This window comes from Dioscorea cayenensis, chromosome 19, assembly GCF_009730915.1.
Source record: "Dioscorea cayenensis subsp. rotundata cultivar TDr96_F1 chromosome 19, TDr96_F1_v2_PseudoChromosome.rev07_lg8_w22 25.fasta, whole genome shotgun sequence".
Classification (NCBI taxonomy): domain Eukaryota; kingdom Viridiplantae; phylum Streptophyta; class Magnoliopsida; order Dioscoreales; family Dioscoreaceae; genus Dioscorea; species Dioscorea cayenensis.
Genome location: NC_052489.1, coordinates 25,700,226 through 25,716,125, shown reverse-complemented (window position 1 = coordinate 25,716,125; position 15,900 = coordinate 25,700,226). Strand labels below are relative to the sequence as shown.

Here is a 15,900-nt window from a genome sequence, read left to right as displayed (position 1 = left end):
TCGGCTTCACATACCATCTTTCATAAAACATTCCAATTTCTCAAAACTAAAGTGACCGCATGGATCATAGAATGGAACCTATTGTACAAAAGCTAAATGTTACACATCTCTTCCTTTCAAACAAAATGGCTAAAAACTCGTAGCCGGCCTTCATTCGTAAACAATGTTCTTTTTCTATCATAATCTTACACATAAAAACAATATTCGGAAATTAACTATCTCATCATGTGAGAGTCTAATTAATCATCCCAGTCTTCCCACCCATCTTTAGTTGTTGATCTGGATGTGAGGCCATTGGATGAAGCATTTCCAGTGGGATGTTTAGCAGATGACGGCACAACAACTTCTTCATCGTCCCAGTCATCGCCCCAGCCCTGCTCCCAACCATCTGCTGTACTTCCATGCATTTCTGCAGAAGATATATGAGTTAGTGCACCCATCTCCAGCTGCTGATAAGGAACTCCTGTGTCTGTCCTCCTCCTTTTCCTTACAAACTTGCAACAAGCCCACGTCCCTCCCGCAACTAATATGGTGAAAATCAAAATGTATATACCATAAATCTGCGCAGCATTAGTAGCATAAGCGGGAAATTTCTCAATGTCAAAACCGAAGCTTGTTGTTGTTTTAAGAAAACAACTCCCATTTTTCGTCTTTAGGATTATTTGGAAGCTCTCCATGGCATTTGTAGAGAAGTTAATCTACAGCAAAAAAAATGACATTATTTGATCACAAGTAGCTCCAAATGCTAGATGAGAGCAGAGCGATTAGTGAAACATATAAAAGGAATACAGAGAGAAGGAGACATATTCAGACATGACTTTCAAGTAAGCAGAATGCAGGTGCATCACCTATGAGCTAGGGAATATAACATAAGGTGATCTATTGTTATGCGCATCTGCTATAGCAATTGGCATGTATTCTGGCATTCTGGAAAAGGATTGTTAATTGGTAAAGTCTAATCAACAACCATCTACTCAATACATTGAAGAAAAAAAATTTCAATCTTCAACCATAGTTGCAAGATTATTTCATCATATTTTTAGCATATAAAGAACATCTTAAAATGTCTCATTCCATATTTCACTATTTATTTATCATCCTATCTCATAGAATTGCTCAGCAACTTTCTATTCACATTTATTAGTATTACATGAGTTGCCTCCCTCTCATGTCAAAAGAATGTCAGTCTGCAGCCTTTACATTGCTCTGTGGTGCTTTCTTATATTGTGTGATCCACAACAATGCCCCCCAACAAGATGGAGCCCTTCTCTAAACCCAATCCTCGAGTTCATATCCGATCCTTTAAGTTAATAACCTGATCTCTTAGAAACTGATTCTATGCTAGGACATGGAGCTCCAAAGGTTCACCACACATTGGTGTAACATTAACAATCCTCAATATTGACCATCTCAAATGCGCACCTTCATCTCACAACAATCTGAATGTGAGGAAAGAAGTGAAGGACTAGAATCCAAAGTGAAGAAAGAATGCAAGATTTGGGTTCCCACTTGTAAATTGTACTCTCCCACCATGCATTACATGTGAATTTTATATAATCCAAGCATTGACCATCTAATGATCTTTATTCAGCTTCATTTTCCAAAAAACAGAGAAAAAAAATGATTGAATTAAAATTAGAATGTGAACGAGTAAGATCTGAAGAACAAACAGATGGCTATACTTAAAAGTCATCTATTTTGGGCGAAGAATAAACAATAATACTCTTCCTTTTGTATATACTATCTTGATTGACTTGAGTTATTCTTATAAAGATCGCGTGACAAGTAATAAACGATAATACTCTTCCTTTTGTGTCCTTGTATTGACATGCTAGAATAAAATCATAATCCACAAGTCCATTCTCATAAGATTATGGTTCAGAGCTGAGTTTAAACAGGGACACAAAAGCATAGAAGCATTTTAGCGTAAATAAAGAATTCTGATTTTTTGAGTATTAAGAGATCTCACTTATCCAATTACAGGTCTAGATGTTCCAACTATGGAGGTTGGTTTATTTGCAAAATCTTAAGAATTCCTCCACAGATGACATGCAAAATAATCAACAAGGGAATGAAAATGTTTAAAATAAAGGAGTAATCCGCTGTGACACATTCACTAAAATAAAAAAATAAAAAATCTTAATCATGAGATTTCAAGAAGGATGAAATTTGATGACTTACAATATTGCGCATGACTTTAATTGTTGGATTGCAATCTACATTTATGAAACAGATGGAATAAGAAATAGATTATTGGTACTTATCTGCGTTTTATGGCCAGGAAATTAGGCAATTCATAATGTTTGCCATGTTTGTTCTTGGTCATGCGACACTAAATCAAGTGATACTTAAAACTACACCCAATAAATAAATAAATAAATGCAACTTGCAGTCCGAGTTCAGAAATTAAAACATTCACAAGGTCAAAACATCAAAATCAAAAACTTCTGCTGAAATTAAAGGAAAAAAAGCATTACACAAACCTCTTGGTTCTGTTGCTTGTTTAGATTGAGCAAATTTGTGACAGGTTTTACCGATGATGGAGCTACTATCTGCACAGTTAGATTACTAGTCCCAGTATTTTGAACCAAGATCGATCCCTTTGGATCTGAAATGAAAGAAAAAAAAAGACAACAAAAGTATAAAGTTCCTTCCACATAGAATGTATGCTAACGATTCACCACTTCTAATATTGTAAAGAAACAGATATGAACAACAGAATAGAAAAAATATAATTTGCATTGTAAACATAATTACAGGTCAGATGCCCTGCACAAAATAATGTGTGTGATCCTATTACCTAATTATTAGACAACTATTGCAAATAAATCACATTAACTGTTAAGACAGAAAAGTGTAAGTGAAGCTGTTTACACAGGTATAGGATGCTGGCTTTTCACACAATCATGTGTTATTTAATGACATGGACAGGAAAGAGAGATTCAAACTGTGCACATTACTTCAACTTGCGTAAAAAAATTACCAACTTATGCACCACAGGTTGCATGCCTATATTCATGCAAATTAGCAAAGGTAGATATGCTTAATGCTCTCCAGATACCTTTTTCTCCACTAGAAGTATATGAGGATTTGAATTTATAAACTGTTGTTAATTTTTTTTTACAAAAGATTGGCGTAACATGTGTGGTTCAATTTGACTGTCAAAGTGAAAAGGTTTTGGTGACAATCCTGTGGAAATAAAACTTATTGACCAGCTGATTGATAAAGATCAATACAATTCTTTTAGACATTAGCACTAACCAGAAGAGCTGGCTTATAAAAGCTGCAAGGTAGGTGGAAATACCAAACGGGCTAGGTCATTAAAAACACTCAAGGAATAGCTTCTGTCAAAGTAAGGAAAAAAAAACACTCAAGTAAACAGATAAGATTACTCTCATCACTTTTAAGAAATGAACATGATATAGCCCCATTTTATCACTTTTGACACAACACGGCTCTAACCTCATCCTTCTCCCAACCATCAAGAAGTTGGAAAATATCACTGAATCTCATTAAAATGTCCACTAAAAAATGCGAAAAAGTAGGCAGAAAAAAGGAACTACAATGAATTTAACTACTGATTACAAAGAGGGGAAAAAGCCTAAAGAGATTTCTTTAAAAAGTTATACAAAGATTGGAAAATTAACCCACTACAGTCTTATTATCAAGGTGCACGCATTTCAGACCCACCGATATAGATTTACAATATCAAATAAAAACTAGCAGATAGTATACTTAAGTCAGATAGAAATACTACCAAGAAAACAGCAACAAAACAACAAAAACTTGAGGCTTTTTTGCTACTCAAACATCAATCATAGATGAGCACATAACGATCAAACATTGTAAATAGTTCCTCTAATAATAGTATAAGCAGATCAACTAGTCCACTGTAACGAATTTTCCTAGAACTTAATCAAGGAAATTCAATAACAGAGAAATCTATCTCAAATTGAATTAGCAATCAACTTCTCAATGAAATTCAAAGAGTTTCTATTCAGGAAAACTCTAATTACCTCAGATAGTTCTCAAATTAGCATCTAATAACATCCATTTACCAGGAAAAGATGCAAACCACCAGAACATCAAGGGTTTTCAACAAACAAGTAATAATCCTCAAATGGAAAAGAAATGGAAATTACTGAGCTCACAGAGCTATAGATCGGATAAAAGACAGGAAAAGGAAGATAACTGGGAATCACTTCCCTCCTGATCGGAATCGCCGGAGAGGACCACCGGAGAGACTCCACACCAGGCCTAGAACTTTCTCTCTTCTTTCTTACTTCTTCTCCACTCTTCTTTAGTTTATATAGACCCTGTCCACGTAGGTGTAACCACTTAGTGGTAAGTTGTGCCTCGTCCTTTACTGCCATAGGACCAGCTGTCTCCTGTAACGAATCCCTTCAGCCTTTGATTTTCCCTTCTCACTCGCCCGCTTCGTCGCCCAACCATCTTCTCTGTTGCCTCGTCAGCTGCTGTGCTGGAATAAAGTTGCTCAACTGACTCAACCAGCGACCTCCCGAGCACGTGACGATCTTTAAAATTCTTCTCCCCGCCTTTGTCACAGATTGGCGCCATTTGCTCAATTGAACCCGTAACAATACCCCCCCCATTTTCAAAGATCTTGTCCTCAAGATCAAGGTCAGGGTAATTCTTGGCGACATGAGCGGCATCCTCCCATGTATGGTAATCATCCTCCCATTTTACCAAAACCTGGCGAATCACCCGGCCATTGTGCAAGATATCTCTGTTCTGCAAAATGGCCTGAGGTTGTAGAAGAGGACCATGCTCATCAGTTAGGAATGACAATGGTATGCTGGAAGAGACCAAATTATCACTAGTATGGCATTTTTTAAGTAAAGACACATGGAAAACTGGATGTATTTTTGCATTGTCTGGCAATTGGAGTTTGTAAGCCACTGTGCCAATTCTCTGTAGAACCCGAAAAGGTCCAAAGTATCTCATACCTAGTTTCTGGTTTCTCCTCAAGGCCAAGGAATGTTGCCTGTATGGCTGCAATTTAACCAATACAAAATCACCCACCTCAAAAGAGATTTCAGTCCTCTTTTTGTCTGCCATTTTTTTCATTCTCACTTGAGCCTTCAATAGATTCTGTTTGAGCTGTTGTAATACCCGATCTCGTTGCTGCAGTAAGAGAGCTACCTCAGGAGGGTCTTGATCATTTGAGTAATAGGTAAGCAGTTGAGGAGGATCCCTTCCAAAAACAATCTTAAAAGGAGACATTGCAGCACTGTAATGGAATGAAGTGTTATACCAGAATTGGGCCCATGGCAGTAGATTAACCCAATTTCTGGGATTTTCTGAGACAAAGCACCGCAGGTACAACTCAAGACATTTGTTAAGGGCTTCAGATTGGCCATCTGTTTGCGGGTGGTAAGAAGAAGACATTGATAGAGTAGTTCCCATAGCTTTAAAAAGAGTTTGCCAGAATTTGCTTAGAAACCTTCTATCTCGATCAGTAACAATCGAATTGGGAACTCCATGTAGTTTAACTATATTCTGAATGAAAGCTTCAGCCACACTAACACTTGTAAAATCTGATTTCAGTGGAATAAAATGTCCGAATTTGGACAAACGATCAACAATTACCATGATCACAGAGAAACCTTTGGATACTGGTAGCCCCAATATGAAATCCATTGCTATATCCTCCCAAATTTGATGAGGTATAGGCAACGGTTGTAACAAGCCTCCCGGATGAGTATGACTCTCCTTTGCCCGTTGACAGACCAGGCAATTTCGAATAAAGTGAAGCACATCCTGTCGCATTCCTTTCCACATATACTGGTTAGCAAGTCTTGTAAAAGTCCGTAAGGACCCAGCATGTCCCCCGACTGGAGTAGCATGGAATTCATACAGAAGAAGATTTTTCAGAGAACCATTGTCAGGAATAAAAATTTTATGATCATACCACAGTATGTTGTGCTTCCACGAATAATGTGAATCCACAGTTTTGTGTTGTTGCAGCTGATGAATCATATCAGCACAGAAAGGATCATTCAATTGGCATTGAATAATTTGATTCAAAATGTCACTCTGAACCGAAGAGAAAGCCATAAATTGTCTCGACAGTGCATCAGCAGCCAAATTTTCTTTCCCAGGTTTATATTCAATGGAAAAGTTATAACCCAACAATTTAGGTAGCCACCGTTGTTGTTCGGGTGTCTGAATTGTTTGCTGGCATAAGTGCTTCAAGGATTCCTGATCAGTCCGGATAATAAATCGCTGCCCAATCAAATAATGTCTGAATTTCCCAACAGCCTCAGTGACTGCAAACAGTTCCCTGACATAGGCTGATTGTTTTTGCATGTTTGGTGTCAATTTCCTGGAAAAAAATGCTATCGGGTGATTATTCTGGCTGAGGACAGCTCCAATTCCCGTCCCAGATGCATCTGTTTCTAAAACAAAAGGTAACGAAAAATCTGGTAATTTCAATACCGGTGCTGATGATATAGAAGTTTTCAATTCCAAGAATGCAGACTGAGCTGAATCCGACCATTGAAAGTTATCTTTTTTTAGCAGATCTGTAAGAGGTCCCGCAATTGCTGCATATCTGTGTATGAACCTGCGGTAGTAACCGCTGAGTCCCAAAAACCCTCGCAATTGTTTGACTGTTGCAGGTACTGGCCAGTTAAGAATTGATTCCACTTTTGATGTGTCCATCTTGACTCCCTCAGCAGAGACCAAATGACCCAAATAGTCAATTTGATACATACCAAAACAGCATTTGGAATACTTGGCATAGAGATGATTATCAAGTAAGGCTAGCAGTACAATCTCCAGATGCTTAATGTGGCTTTCCCAATCTACACTATACACCAAAATGTCATCGAAAAAGATCAAGACAAATTTCCTCATGGCAAAACTGAAAATACCATTCATTAATGCTTGAAAAGTGGCAGGCGCATTCGATAAACCAAATGGCATGACAAGCCATTGAAAATGGCCATGATGTGTCCGGAATGCCGTTTTGTGTCTGTCTTCAGAGTGTAACAACACCTGGTGATAGCCTGACCTCAAATCTAATTTGGAGAAAATTCTGGCCCCATGTAATTCATCAAGCAACTCATCGACTGCTGGTATGGGAAAAGCATCCTTAATGGTAATTGCATTCAATGCTCTATAGTCAATGCAGAAACGCCAAGACCCATCTTTCTTTTTAACTAGCAACACTCGGGAGGAAAAAGGGCTAGTACTCTGTTCAATTATTCCATCCTGCAACATTTGAGATACCATTGATTCAATTTCTGATTTCTGGCTATGTGGGTACCGGTATGGCCTAACCTTGACCGGTTGTGAATCATGCGTCAGAAGGAATACGATGATTGCGAGCTCGGAAGGAGGAAGACCACTTGGGACAGAGAAAACCCGTCGATACTTTAATAATAATTCTCGTAAAGTATCGGGCATATCTGCAGAAAAAATCATTTCCTGAGTTTCATCAGTCATAGTAGACATACACTTTGCATTGACACCAGTTGAATTGTCAGGTTCAGTGGGATAAATCTCATAAGATTCAGCAATCGACTTGGATGAAGATAGTCTGTTCAATTGGTGGAGAGATATCTGCTGTGGAAGAACCCCTGTATCACCTTGCAAAGTAATAAATTGTCCCTTGTGAAAAAATTGAATGGAGAGCTTGCTATAATCCACAACATGAGCGCCAAGTGTGGCCAACCAAGCAGCGCCTAGGATGATTTCCGCTCCTGCTATAGGCAATAGAAAAACAGGAACTGTCAAAGTGTGGCCCTGTACCTGAATTGGTAGTTGGTGGATACAGCCTGTAACTTCTAATGTCTGACCATTGCCCACTAAGACCTTGAATGCAGATGTCGGTTGCACATCTAAATTCAGAAATCGAGCAAGTCTCGGTTGAATGAAACTATCGTCACTGCCCCCATCGAGGAGAATTTTGACTGAATGTCCATTAATTGTGCCAGAAAATCGTAGAGTACCAGAAACCGTAGTGCTATTCATGGCATTTAATGAATGTTTAAGTGACTGCTCCTCAGCCTGTGAAGTAGTATCTAACTCCACAACAAAGTCATTCCCATCATGCTGTGACTCCTCAGTAGAATCTTCATCCCATTGTAATAACAAAAGTCTCCTATTAGCACATCGATGAGAAGGTGTAAACTTCTCATCACAATTGAAACATAAGCCTTTAGCTTTGCGCAGTTGCATTTCATTAAAGCTTATTTTCCTGTATGGAGATTGCTGCATAGGTGCTGAGGATACTGTCTGATGTGGAACTGGTGGCCCCAACGCTGGAAGAACCGGAGCTGCTCTGATTGGCAGAGGTGTTCCCTTTGCTTGATGTAGCGAAGGAGTGATATCAGGAGAAAAAGAGTTTTTCCGGGACCAATTCTTGTTAGAAGGGTTATATTTCTCTTCATAAAGCTTTGCCAATGAGACTGCTGCTGGTAAGGAATCCGGTTTCCAAGGAATTACATCCCGTTGAATATCTCGTTTCAACCCACTGATAAATCGAGACAAAAATGCAGAGGGCGACATTCCCTCTACTCTATTAGCCAATTCCATGAATCTAGCATAATAAGTGGCCACAGAATCCTCTTGAAAAAGGTTGAACAATGCATAATCTGGAGATTCATACACAGAGGGTCCATAATCATGAACCAATGCCTTGACCAATGATTGCCACGAGTTAGCATCCCGCTTTTGTGTAACATCCGGTACCATGGAACTACTTGGCCATCAAAAATGAATAATAGCCAATTGTATTTTTCTCACCTTCTTCCACACGGTAATAATCAAAGTACTGCTCGGCCTTGAATATCCAATTAAGCACATCAATTCCTTCAAACCGTGGAAAATCAACTTTAACGGATCTGGTATGATAGATCTTGGTACCCTTCTGTTCATTCTCACTGATTAACTCATACTGTAGAGGATGAGGTAAAGAAGAAGTACTAGCAAGACTCGATTTTTGCTCGATTTTTCAAAAATACTTTGTGAAAGTGAGTAAAGCTTGTTCTAACTGCTTAACTTTCTCATCCCGTTGATCCATAGCCATTAACAATCTTTCCTCCCTTTGATCCATAGTAGAGAGTATCAAATCAAGCTTGGCATTGAGATCCTTCTGACGAGTATGGTCAGCCATAATGAAAGCACCAAATATGTAACGAATTTTCCTAGAACTTAATCAAGGAAATTCAATAACAGAGAAATCTATCTCAAATTGAATTAGCAATCAACTTCTCAATGAAATTCAAAGAGTTTCTATTCAGGAAAACTCTAATTACCTCAGATAGTTCTCAAATTAGCATCTAATAACATCCATTTACCAGGAAAAGATGCAAACCACCAGAACATCAAGGGTTTTCAACAAACAAGTAATAATCCTCAAATGGAAAAGAAATGGAAATTACTGAGCTCACAGAGCTATAGATCGGATAAAAGACAGGAAAAGGAAGATAACTGGGAATCACTTCCCTCCTGATCGGAATCGCCGGAGAGGACCACCGGAGAGACTCCACACCAGGCCTAGAACTTTCTCTCTTCTTTCTTACTTCTTCTCCACTCTTCTTTAGTTTATATAGACCCTGTCCACGTAGGTGTAACCACTTAGTGGTAAGTTGTGCCTCGTCCTTTACTGCCATAGGACCAGCTGTCTCCTGTAACGAATCCCTTCAGCCTTTGATTTTCCCTTCTCACTCGCCCGCTTCGTCGCCCAACCATCTTCTCTGTTGCCTCGTCAGCTGCTGTGCTGGAATAAAGTTGCTCAACTGACTCAACCAGCGACCTCCCGAGCACGTGACGATCTTTAAAATTCTTCTCCCCGCCTTTGTCACAGATTGGCGCCATTTGCTCAATTGAACCCGTAACATCCACTAACCAGTGCCGGGATAACGAAGGCATCCAACCAGATCGGGGGCAGAACACCTTATAGGCAACCCTTTACAAACATCCTCTTGAACTTTATCGCCGGAACCTTTCTCATCCTCATTGTTTTTTCCATTACCTTTCCCGTTGGAACCCGGATTGGCCTCATTATCCTGTTCAACAGGGGCCGGCGGCGGAGGCGGCGACAAATTCGTCTCCTTGTGGGGCACGTGTGAGGGCGATGGAGGTGGAGGACTGGAAGATCCTTTGGAAGGTGGGGGACTGGAAGAGCCTTTGGGAATGGTTCCACTGCCAGCCGGGGGAGGAGGCGGAACAGCATGGTTCACAGGATTGGATTTTCCCGCTTGTGGCGGTGGTGACGACGGATCTGTAAGCTTCTTTGGATGAGACGGCGGGGGCGGTTTCTCATCGCCGCCTTTTGGTTGAATTCCAGGAGGAGGAACCGATGAATCCTAAGAAATCACCACAAAATTAGAGATTTTTACTAGTCAAAGTTCCAAAACAATGCAAAATTCACGTTGCGCATGCCTACCTTTTGTGAATCCGGCTTCTTATCTTTCACCGGCCCATCTGCCAATAAATCTCGAAGCCTCAAACCAGCAGAAGCATCGGAGAGAGTAGAAACAAACGAAATCAAAAGGATCGCTGCAAGAACACCCATCCTGGCCATCGTTCCGGGGGATCTAGAGCTGCTCTGAATGGAGAAAGGTTTAGCCTTTCGCTGGAGAACAATTGAAGTCCTCCCGGATCGGAGAATCGTTAGAAGAAATATAAAGAAAGATCATGTCTTTGGATGCTTTCTATCAATCCTAGATCGAGTGCGGAGATCGAAAGGGAGAGTATTGAAGGAATAACAATGATTCGGAATAAGAAAAGCTGGGTTTTTTCAGGGAAGAGGAGTAGAGGAGACTCGGTGCTAGGGAGAATACGGGTATCCTGGGAACGTTGACGTCTAGTGACCTGGAAAATTATATATATATATATATATTTATCAACTATTTTGGACAAATTTATAATATCGATTAAATTAATATATATATATATATATATATATATATATATAAATTAAAGAAAATGCCATTTTACATAACCACAGCTTTTATGTCGGAAAAACCGTCCCGCCAACTTAAGAGCTAATAAATTACCGAACATAATTACAATGTAGTAGTTGTTGATATTTCCTATTTGACTTTGTTGCCCATTTGACAAGGTGATCATGTTCATCTCCTTATTAAATTAAAAAATATTTATGAATAACTATAGATAAACACAACATAATGGTAAACAAAAAAAATTCTGATCCTCTTCAGGGGAAAAATTGCACAAATAGTTTCTTCCGCAAATCCTACAATTGGGAGCATCACCAGATTCACCACACACAGATGAATGCATGCAACAGTAATAAGTCCGGCATCAAAAAAGACAATTTTCGTTTTCATTGTTGAATAGCGTGAAAGATCAGTAAAAGCAGGTAAACTTCACAACAAAATTTGGGTAACAAGGAAGAATTCTGAAGCTACTTATGCGCGACTCATGTATTGCCCAGTTCTTGTATCCACTAGTATTTCTTCGCCAGTATTTATGAACAGCGGAACATTCACCACAGCTCCTGTGTCTAGTGTAGCTGGTTTTGATCCTCCTGCCATACATTAAGATTTTGAGAATGTTAGAACAGAAAAGTTGTGCATAATCTCAGTTTATGATAGGAAGAAAAGACAAGGTACTTCCAACACCCTCACAATGGCAGTTTGCTTATTTGAAAAACTAAATTTTCCATAGGATCATTGTTAAGGCCTATATAGGGTGCGCATAATGATGTTTGGTAAACTAGGAACATTAAATTCCCCAAAAGAGGTACTTAGTGATAGTCTAATAATGGAATGAAATGCCAACCATCACACCATGCTGAAAAAATAATGACAGCATGCCCTAAGGAATGCTGCTCAAAATTTAAATCTCACTCAGAAGACAGATTCAACAAAGAGTCGATTTGGGACAGGAAAATTTGTGGTTGGATCTTGGAGAAGGTTCTCAGAGAAATATATAAGCATACCTTGTGCAGTATCTCCTTTCAAACCAGGATCTACATCAACCACAGTTAGCTTAACAGTGATGGGAAGTTCAAAATCAATAACCTGAAAACCAAGTTTGAAAACATAGTCATGTTTAGGTGATTAGGCAAATGTACATGTATGTCCAATATTCTTAACATTCAGGACTATCCCATGTATATATAACTAGCTTAATGGAAGAAAAGAATGACCACCATGGGGAGTCACAAGGCTGTAAACCAAACAGCAAGCTCAATTACTAGTACAAATCATTGGCAGAGAAACAAGAACGTGGATAGGGAAAGGCACCCATATTCATAATAAAAATACTAAAAGCTTTTGTACAAAAGCCAACCATGCATGAGCTGCACGGACAAATATGGGTGTGCATTGCAAAACAATGAAACAGACTGGTGTGATTTAGGTTTGATTCCCCCATGGCATGCTCTGAATACAATAATTAGTAAAAGAAAGCATCTCCTTATCCAAACAGAGGCTATGGAGTCTCAAAGAAGAAGAAAAAGACATGAGAAATACCCGTCCGTTCCAAAATAACAAAGTGCAGTCCATTCCCTCTTTCAACCACTTCTTTTTGTCACCAACTTCTGCTTCATTCAAGCGGCTTTCTTCGTATGAAGCCTGTGAACATGCAGCAAGGTACTTAAAAGTATCTGAAGATATGAGTAACATGGGGATGACCTCTGTTCTATAACCTAAGCACATAACAAGCATCAATATAGACAATCAACATGACAAATGGAAAAAAGTAAAATCACACAGAACTATGATTTGGCCAGCACTTCTTATGTTTAAGAGCTACATCCAAGTGTATTTACAGCAACACTCATGTCCACTAGAATGGATGCTTCTAATTAGGGTTACCTTAGATTCTTTGGAAAACAATAAGAACTGAATAGAGAACCATTTATCAAGTGCATATTCAAACTCTATACCAACTTTATATTGCTCCAATTGAATGGGACTTATAGTTCAAAATAAGTTTCCTCATTTAATGCTTTATGATAAGAGATTATCATGAAAGGCTTAAAATTTCTTTTGTCACAAGCACATGCATGAACACAAATCAAGAATCCAAATTGTATGCCTCCAGTCAATTTATGCTGATTTTGCAATTTAGTGATGTTCAACATCCTTGTCTCAATCATCAGTATAAACCATGTCACATATAAAAATCAGAGCTACAGAGGTGTTGTACTCCAGAAGTCTCAAGCAAACTTGACTTATAAATTTCAGAACTTTTCACTTTATTATAACTCTACTTTGATGCTGCTACTATTTTCATCATGACTAGATACCCGAATATGCAGAGTGCTTTAACAAAGTTATCATAGTCTCCAATCTGGTATTGAGAAGAAACAAGAAGACATAAAAATTTACGCATATAACCCCCCTTGGCACGTCAATTTTGTGAATTTAGACTGCTTTTATGCAAGTCATTTAAACCCGCCACAATATTGTGGTTTTAATTGCAAAAAATAAAAATACCACAGCTATTCTATCATTGATTTTACATAAATAAGATATTTAAAGAGAATTAAGGTTTGAGATACACCTCTTAGAACAGACTCCAGAAAAATTCATGATAAAGAAAATAAATAAAGACAATAGATCAATACCAGGTCCATGAACACATACTGAGAGCCATCCTTGTAAGTGTACTGTTTAGTCTCTTTAATAACATTTGCCTCAGCTATCTGCAGGAATGAAGTAATAAGCAAAAGCGATTAAAATCCAAGATGAAGTGAAGAGATAAAGATACAAATCAAAAGTTCTTCAAGGTACCTAAATTAAGTCATTAACAAAAAAGTTAAACTAAGATATTACCGTGCTGCCAGCTCGAAAAGTTTTGTCAACTGTGTTGCCAGTGATATAATTACGTACTTTAGTCCTCACAAAAGCTGCTCCCTTCCCAGGTTTTACATGAAGAAACTCTATTGATCCATGACAGTATAACACAACATTACTTACTATTTGAGCAAATAATTTGCGAAAATGAACTGAAATATAAGACTTGGCCTTCAGAAACACAAGGAATACAGGTGGGACAAATATGTTCTGCAAAAGAATATTTTACAATCTGAATACTTAAAAAATGATTTTTTTTATGGTGAAAACAATATAGGCATGGGCATGCATAAAATTACAGCAAACTGTCTAAAAGAAGAGATTATGCAAAAATTCTTCTTCGCATATATGGTATATCTCATTTCTTCTTGATTAATTAATTTTCTTTTGCACTAAAATATCATTACACAACTCTTTGTCATCATGCAACCATGATTATGAAAGCTCGCATTTCCTATTAATACTGTAAATTTTGGTATATTAAACATAATCAGAGAAAAATTTCCCAAACACTATAAAAGCACATGTTGTGAATGATCTATATGTTTAGTGGTTATTCTATGTTTGGCATTTCTCCATACCCGACACCACAGTGACTAAAACTGCAGAATCTGTCATTTAATTTAAGAGAATCCTTATGTGTAAACATTAAAAACAACATAGAATTGAAAACCAAGAATAATAACATGATGAAAACTACCAAATAATCTAACACAATGTTTTAGAAGATGGATCCTTCACACCAATTTGAGGGAAAGAAAATTTCAAAAATGATAGCAAGTATTGTGAAAGTGATTGGCATATTACCCTGCAGCTCCTCTTTCAATCATTCAACTGACTGAAATCATACTTTTCAACAAACAAGAAGACATAAAGCACACAATGACACAGATTACTCCCATAAGATTATGCTCCAAACAAATTCAAAGGACTACCAAAAATACTCTTTTTTGGGCTATTATAATTGCATCAATATTCTATCATAGCCCAAACAAAGCATGCTTCAGCATTTAAAAAGCATGTTTTCTGAAGAAATACCTTCATTAATATCTATACAAGTAATTATCTTCTACGGAGAAAGAAATAAAAAAGAACGTCTCCTAGATTTTCAGTATTAGGAGTTTACAAACAACGGTTAAACATGCCATGAATAACCACTCAAAGATCTCCATTTAATTTTATCCAATTTCCAAGCTAACTTGCCAGATAGACTAGATGATGGTTTGCCCTGAGATGGTCGTCTTCCTTTATAGACCACAAGCAATACTACAAAAGATTCATCTCAAATTTCCATAGAATTTTCATCCTGCCAACAGGCATATGTTTTCACATGAAAACATCAAGAAGGAACCAGTCTCTGTCCTCCACTAGAACTAGCTATCATCACTGATCTTTTACCATGCCCATTGAGAACTAACTAATGCAAAACACACAACACAACCAGCATTTATACTAAAACTAAAACTATAAAAGCTGAAATTAGCTTCAACATACCGAAAAAAAAAAAGAAGAAAAAAAAAAAGGAACTTTCCCAAGTTAAGAACAAATATCAAATGCCATTACCCAAAACTCTCCAAGGCGCTCCATCCACCTCAATATTTGAACCCACTTTGATGTCATTGCTCGAGAACGCGTAAATTCCTGATGTAAAAGAAGGAATCCATCAACATACAGCATTCATACAAAGAAAGGGCAAAGTTAGAAAGGAAAGAAGCGCGTGCATACTTGGGAATCTGGATCGAAGGGGCATTGGGGCGAGGATCCGAGCCTTCATCGGGAATCCAGAGCGCAGCATCGGAAGAGAAGTAGGTGCCGAGCGGGAAGAGAACCGGAGGGCAGCCATTCCCGCCATCCTCGTTCGCTCTCTTCTCGCGCTCCTGCTTGATGATAAGGGCTAACCAGTAACCTCTCCGGTTTGAGCCCATGCTGGCTCCCTGTCACGTGCCAGTTTGGTTTTTATTATTATTATTATTATTATTATTATTATTTGGAGTTAAACAGTATCTTGTATAAGGATTTTTGACAAAGGCGACAAGCTACATAAGATGTTGTTGTTCACTAAAGATATAGAGTTTTTTTTACAAATTAATATCTATTC

The 15,900-nt window shown here is 38.2% G+C and overlaps 2 protein-coding genes across 2 annotated transcripts; both read right to left on the bottom strand.

Moving 5' to 3' along the window:
- Positions 1-137: 137 nt before the first annotated feature.
- On the bottom strand, positions 138-10,821 carry LOC120249739 (rho GTPase-activating protein gacO). Its single transcript, XM_039258362.1, has 4 exons — positions 10,418-10,821; positions 9,878-10,337; positions 2,484-2,608; positions 138-698 (listed from the first exon to the last, which is right to left on the bottom strand). Exons 1-4 carry the CDS (start codon positions 10,553-10,555, stop codon positions 240-242), a joined length of 1,182 nt encoding a protein of 393 aa, XP_039114296.1. The 5' UTR covers positions 10,556-10,821; the 3' UTR covers positions 138-239.
- Positions 10,822-11,298: 477 nt separating this feature from the next.
- On the bottom strand, positions 11,299-15,716 carry LOC120283433 (elongation factor P). Its single transcript, XM_039290117.1, has 7 exons — positions 15,528-15,716; positions 15,366-15,443; positions 13,782-13,888; positions 13,574-13,651; positions 12,474-12,575; positions 11,939-12,020; positions 11,299-11,524 (listed from the first exon to the last, which is right to left on the bottom strand). Exons 1-7 carry the CDS (start codon positions 15,652-15,654, stop codon positions 11,406-11,408), a joined length of 693 nt encoding a protein of 230 aa, XP_039146051.1. The 5' UTR covers positions 15,655-15,716; the 3' UTR covers positions 11,299-11,405.
- Positions 15,717-15,900: the final 184 nt, after the last annotated feature.

What these genes read in the sequence shown, in the direction of transcription:
- LOC120249739 (XM_039258362.1), bottom strand. Translation starts at nt 10,555, where the DNA reads ATGGCCAGGATGGGTGTTCTTGCAGCGATCCTTTTGATTTCGTTTGTT. An exon ending in AGAAGCCGGATTCACAAAAG is followed by an intron (nt 10,338 to 10,417) that starts GTAGGCATGCGC and finishes GTGATTTCTTAG; the next exon opens with GATTCATCGGTTCCTCCTCC. An exon ending in CCTTCGTTATCCCGGCACTG is followed by an intron (nt 2,609 to 9,877) that starts GTTAGTGGATGT and finishes CTTTCATTTCAG; the next exon opens with ATCCAAAGGGATCGATCTTG.
- LOC120283433 (XM_039290117.1), bottom strand. Translation starts at nt 15,654, where the DNA reads ATGGCGGGAATGGCTGCCCTCCGGTTCTCTTCCCGCTCGGCACCTACT. An exon ending in CTTTTCGAGCTGGCAGCACG is followed by an intron (nt 13,652 to 13,781) that starts GTAATATCTTAG and finishes TCATTCCTGCAG; the next exon opens with ATAGCTGAGGCAAATGTTAT. An exon ending in AGTATGTGTTCATGGACCTG is followed by an intron (nt 12,576 to 13,573) that starts GTATTGATCTAT and finishes GCATGTTCACAG; the next exon opens with GCTTCATACGAAGAAAGCCG.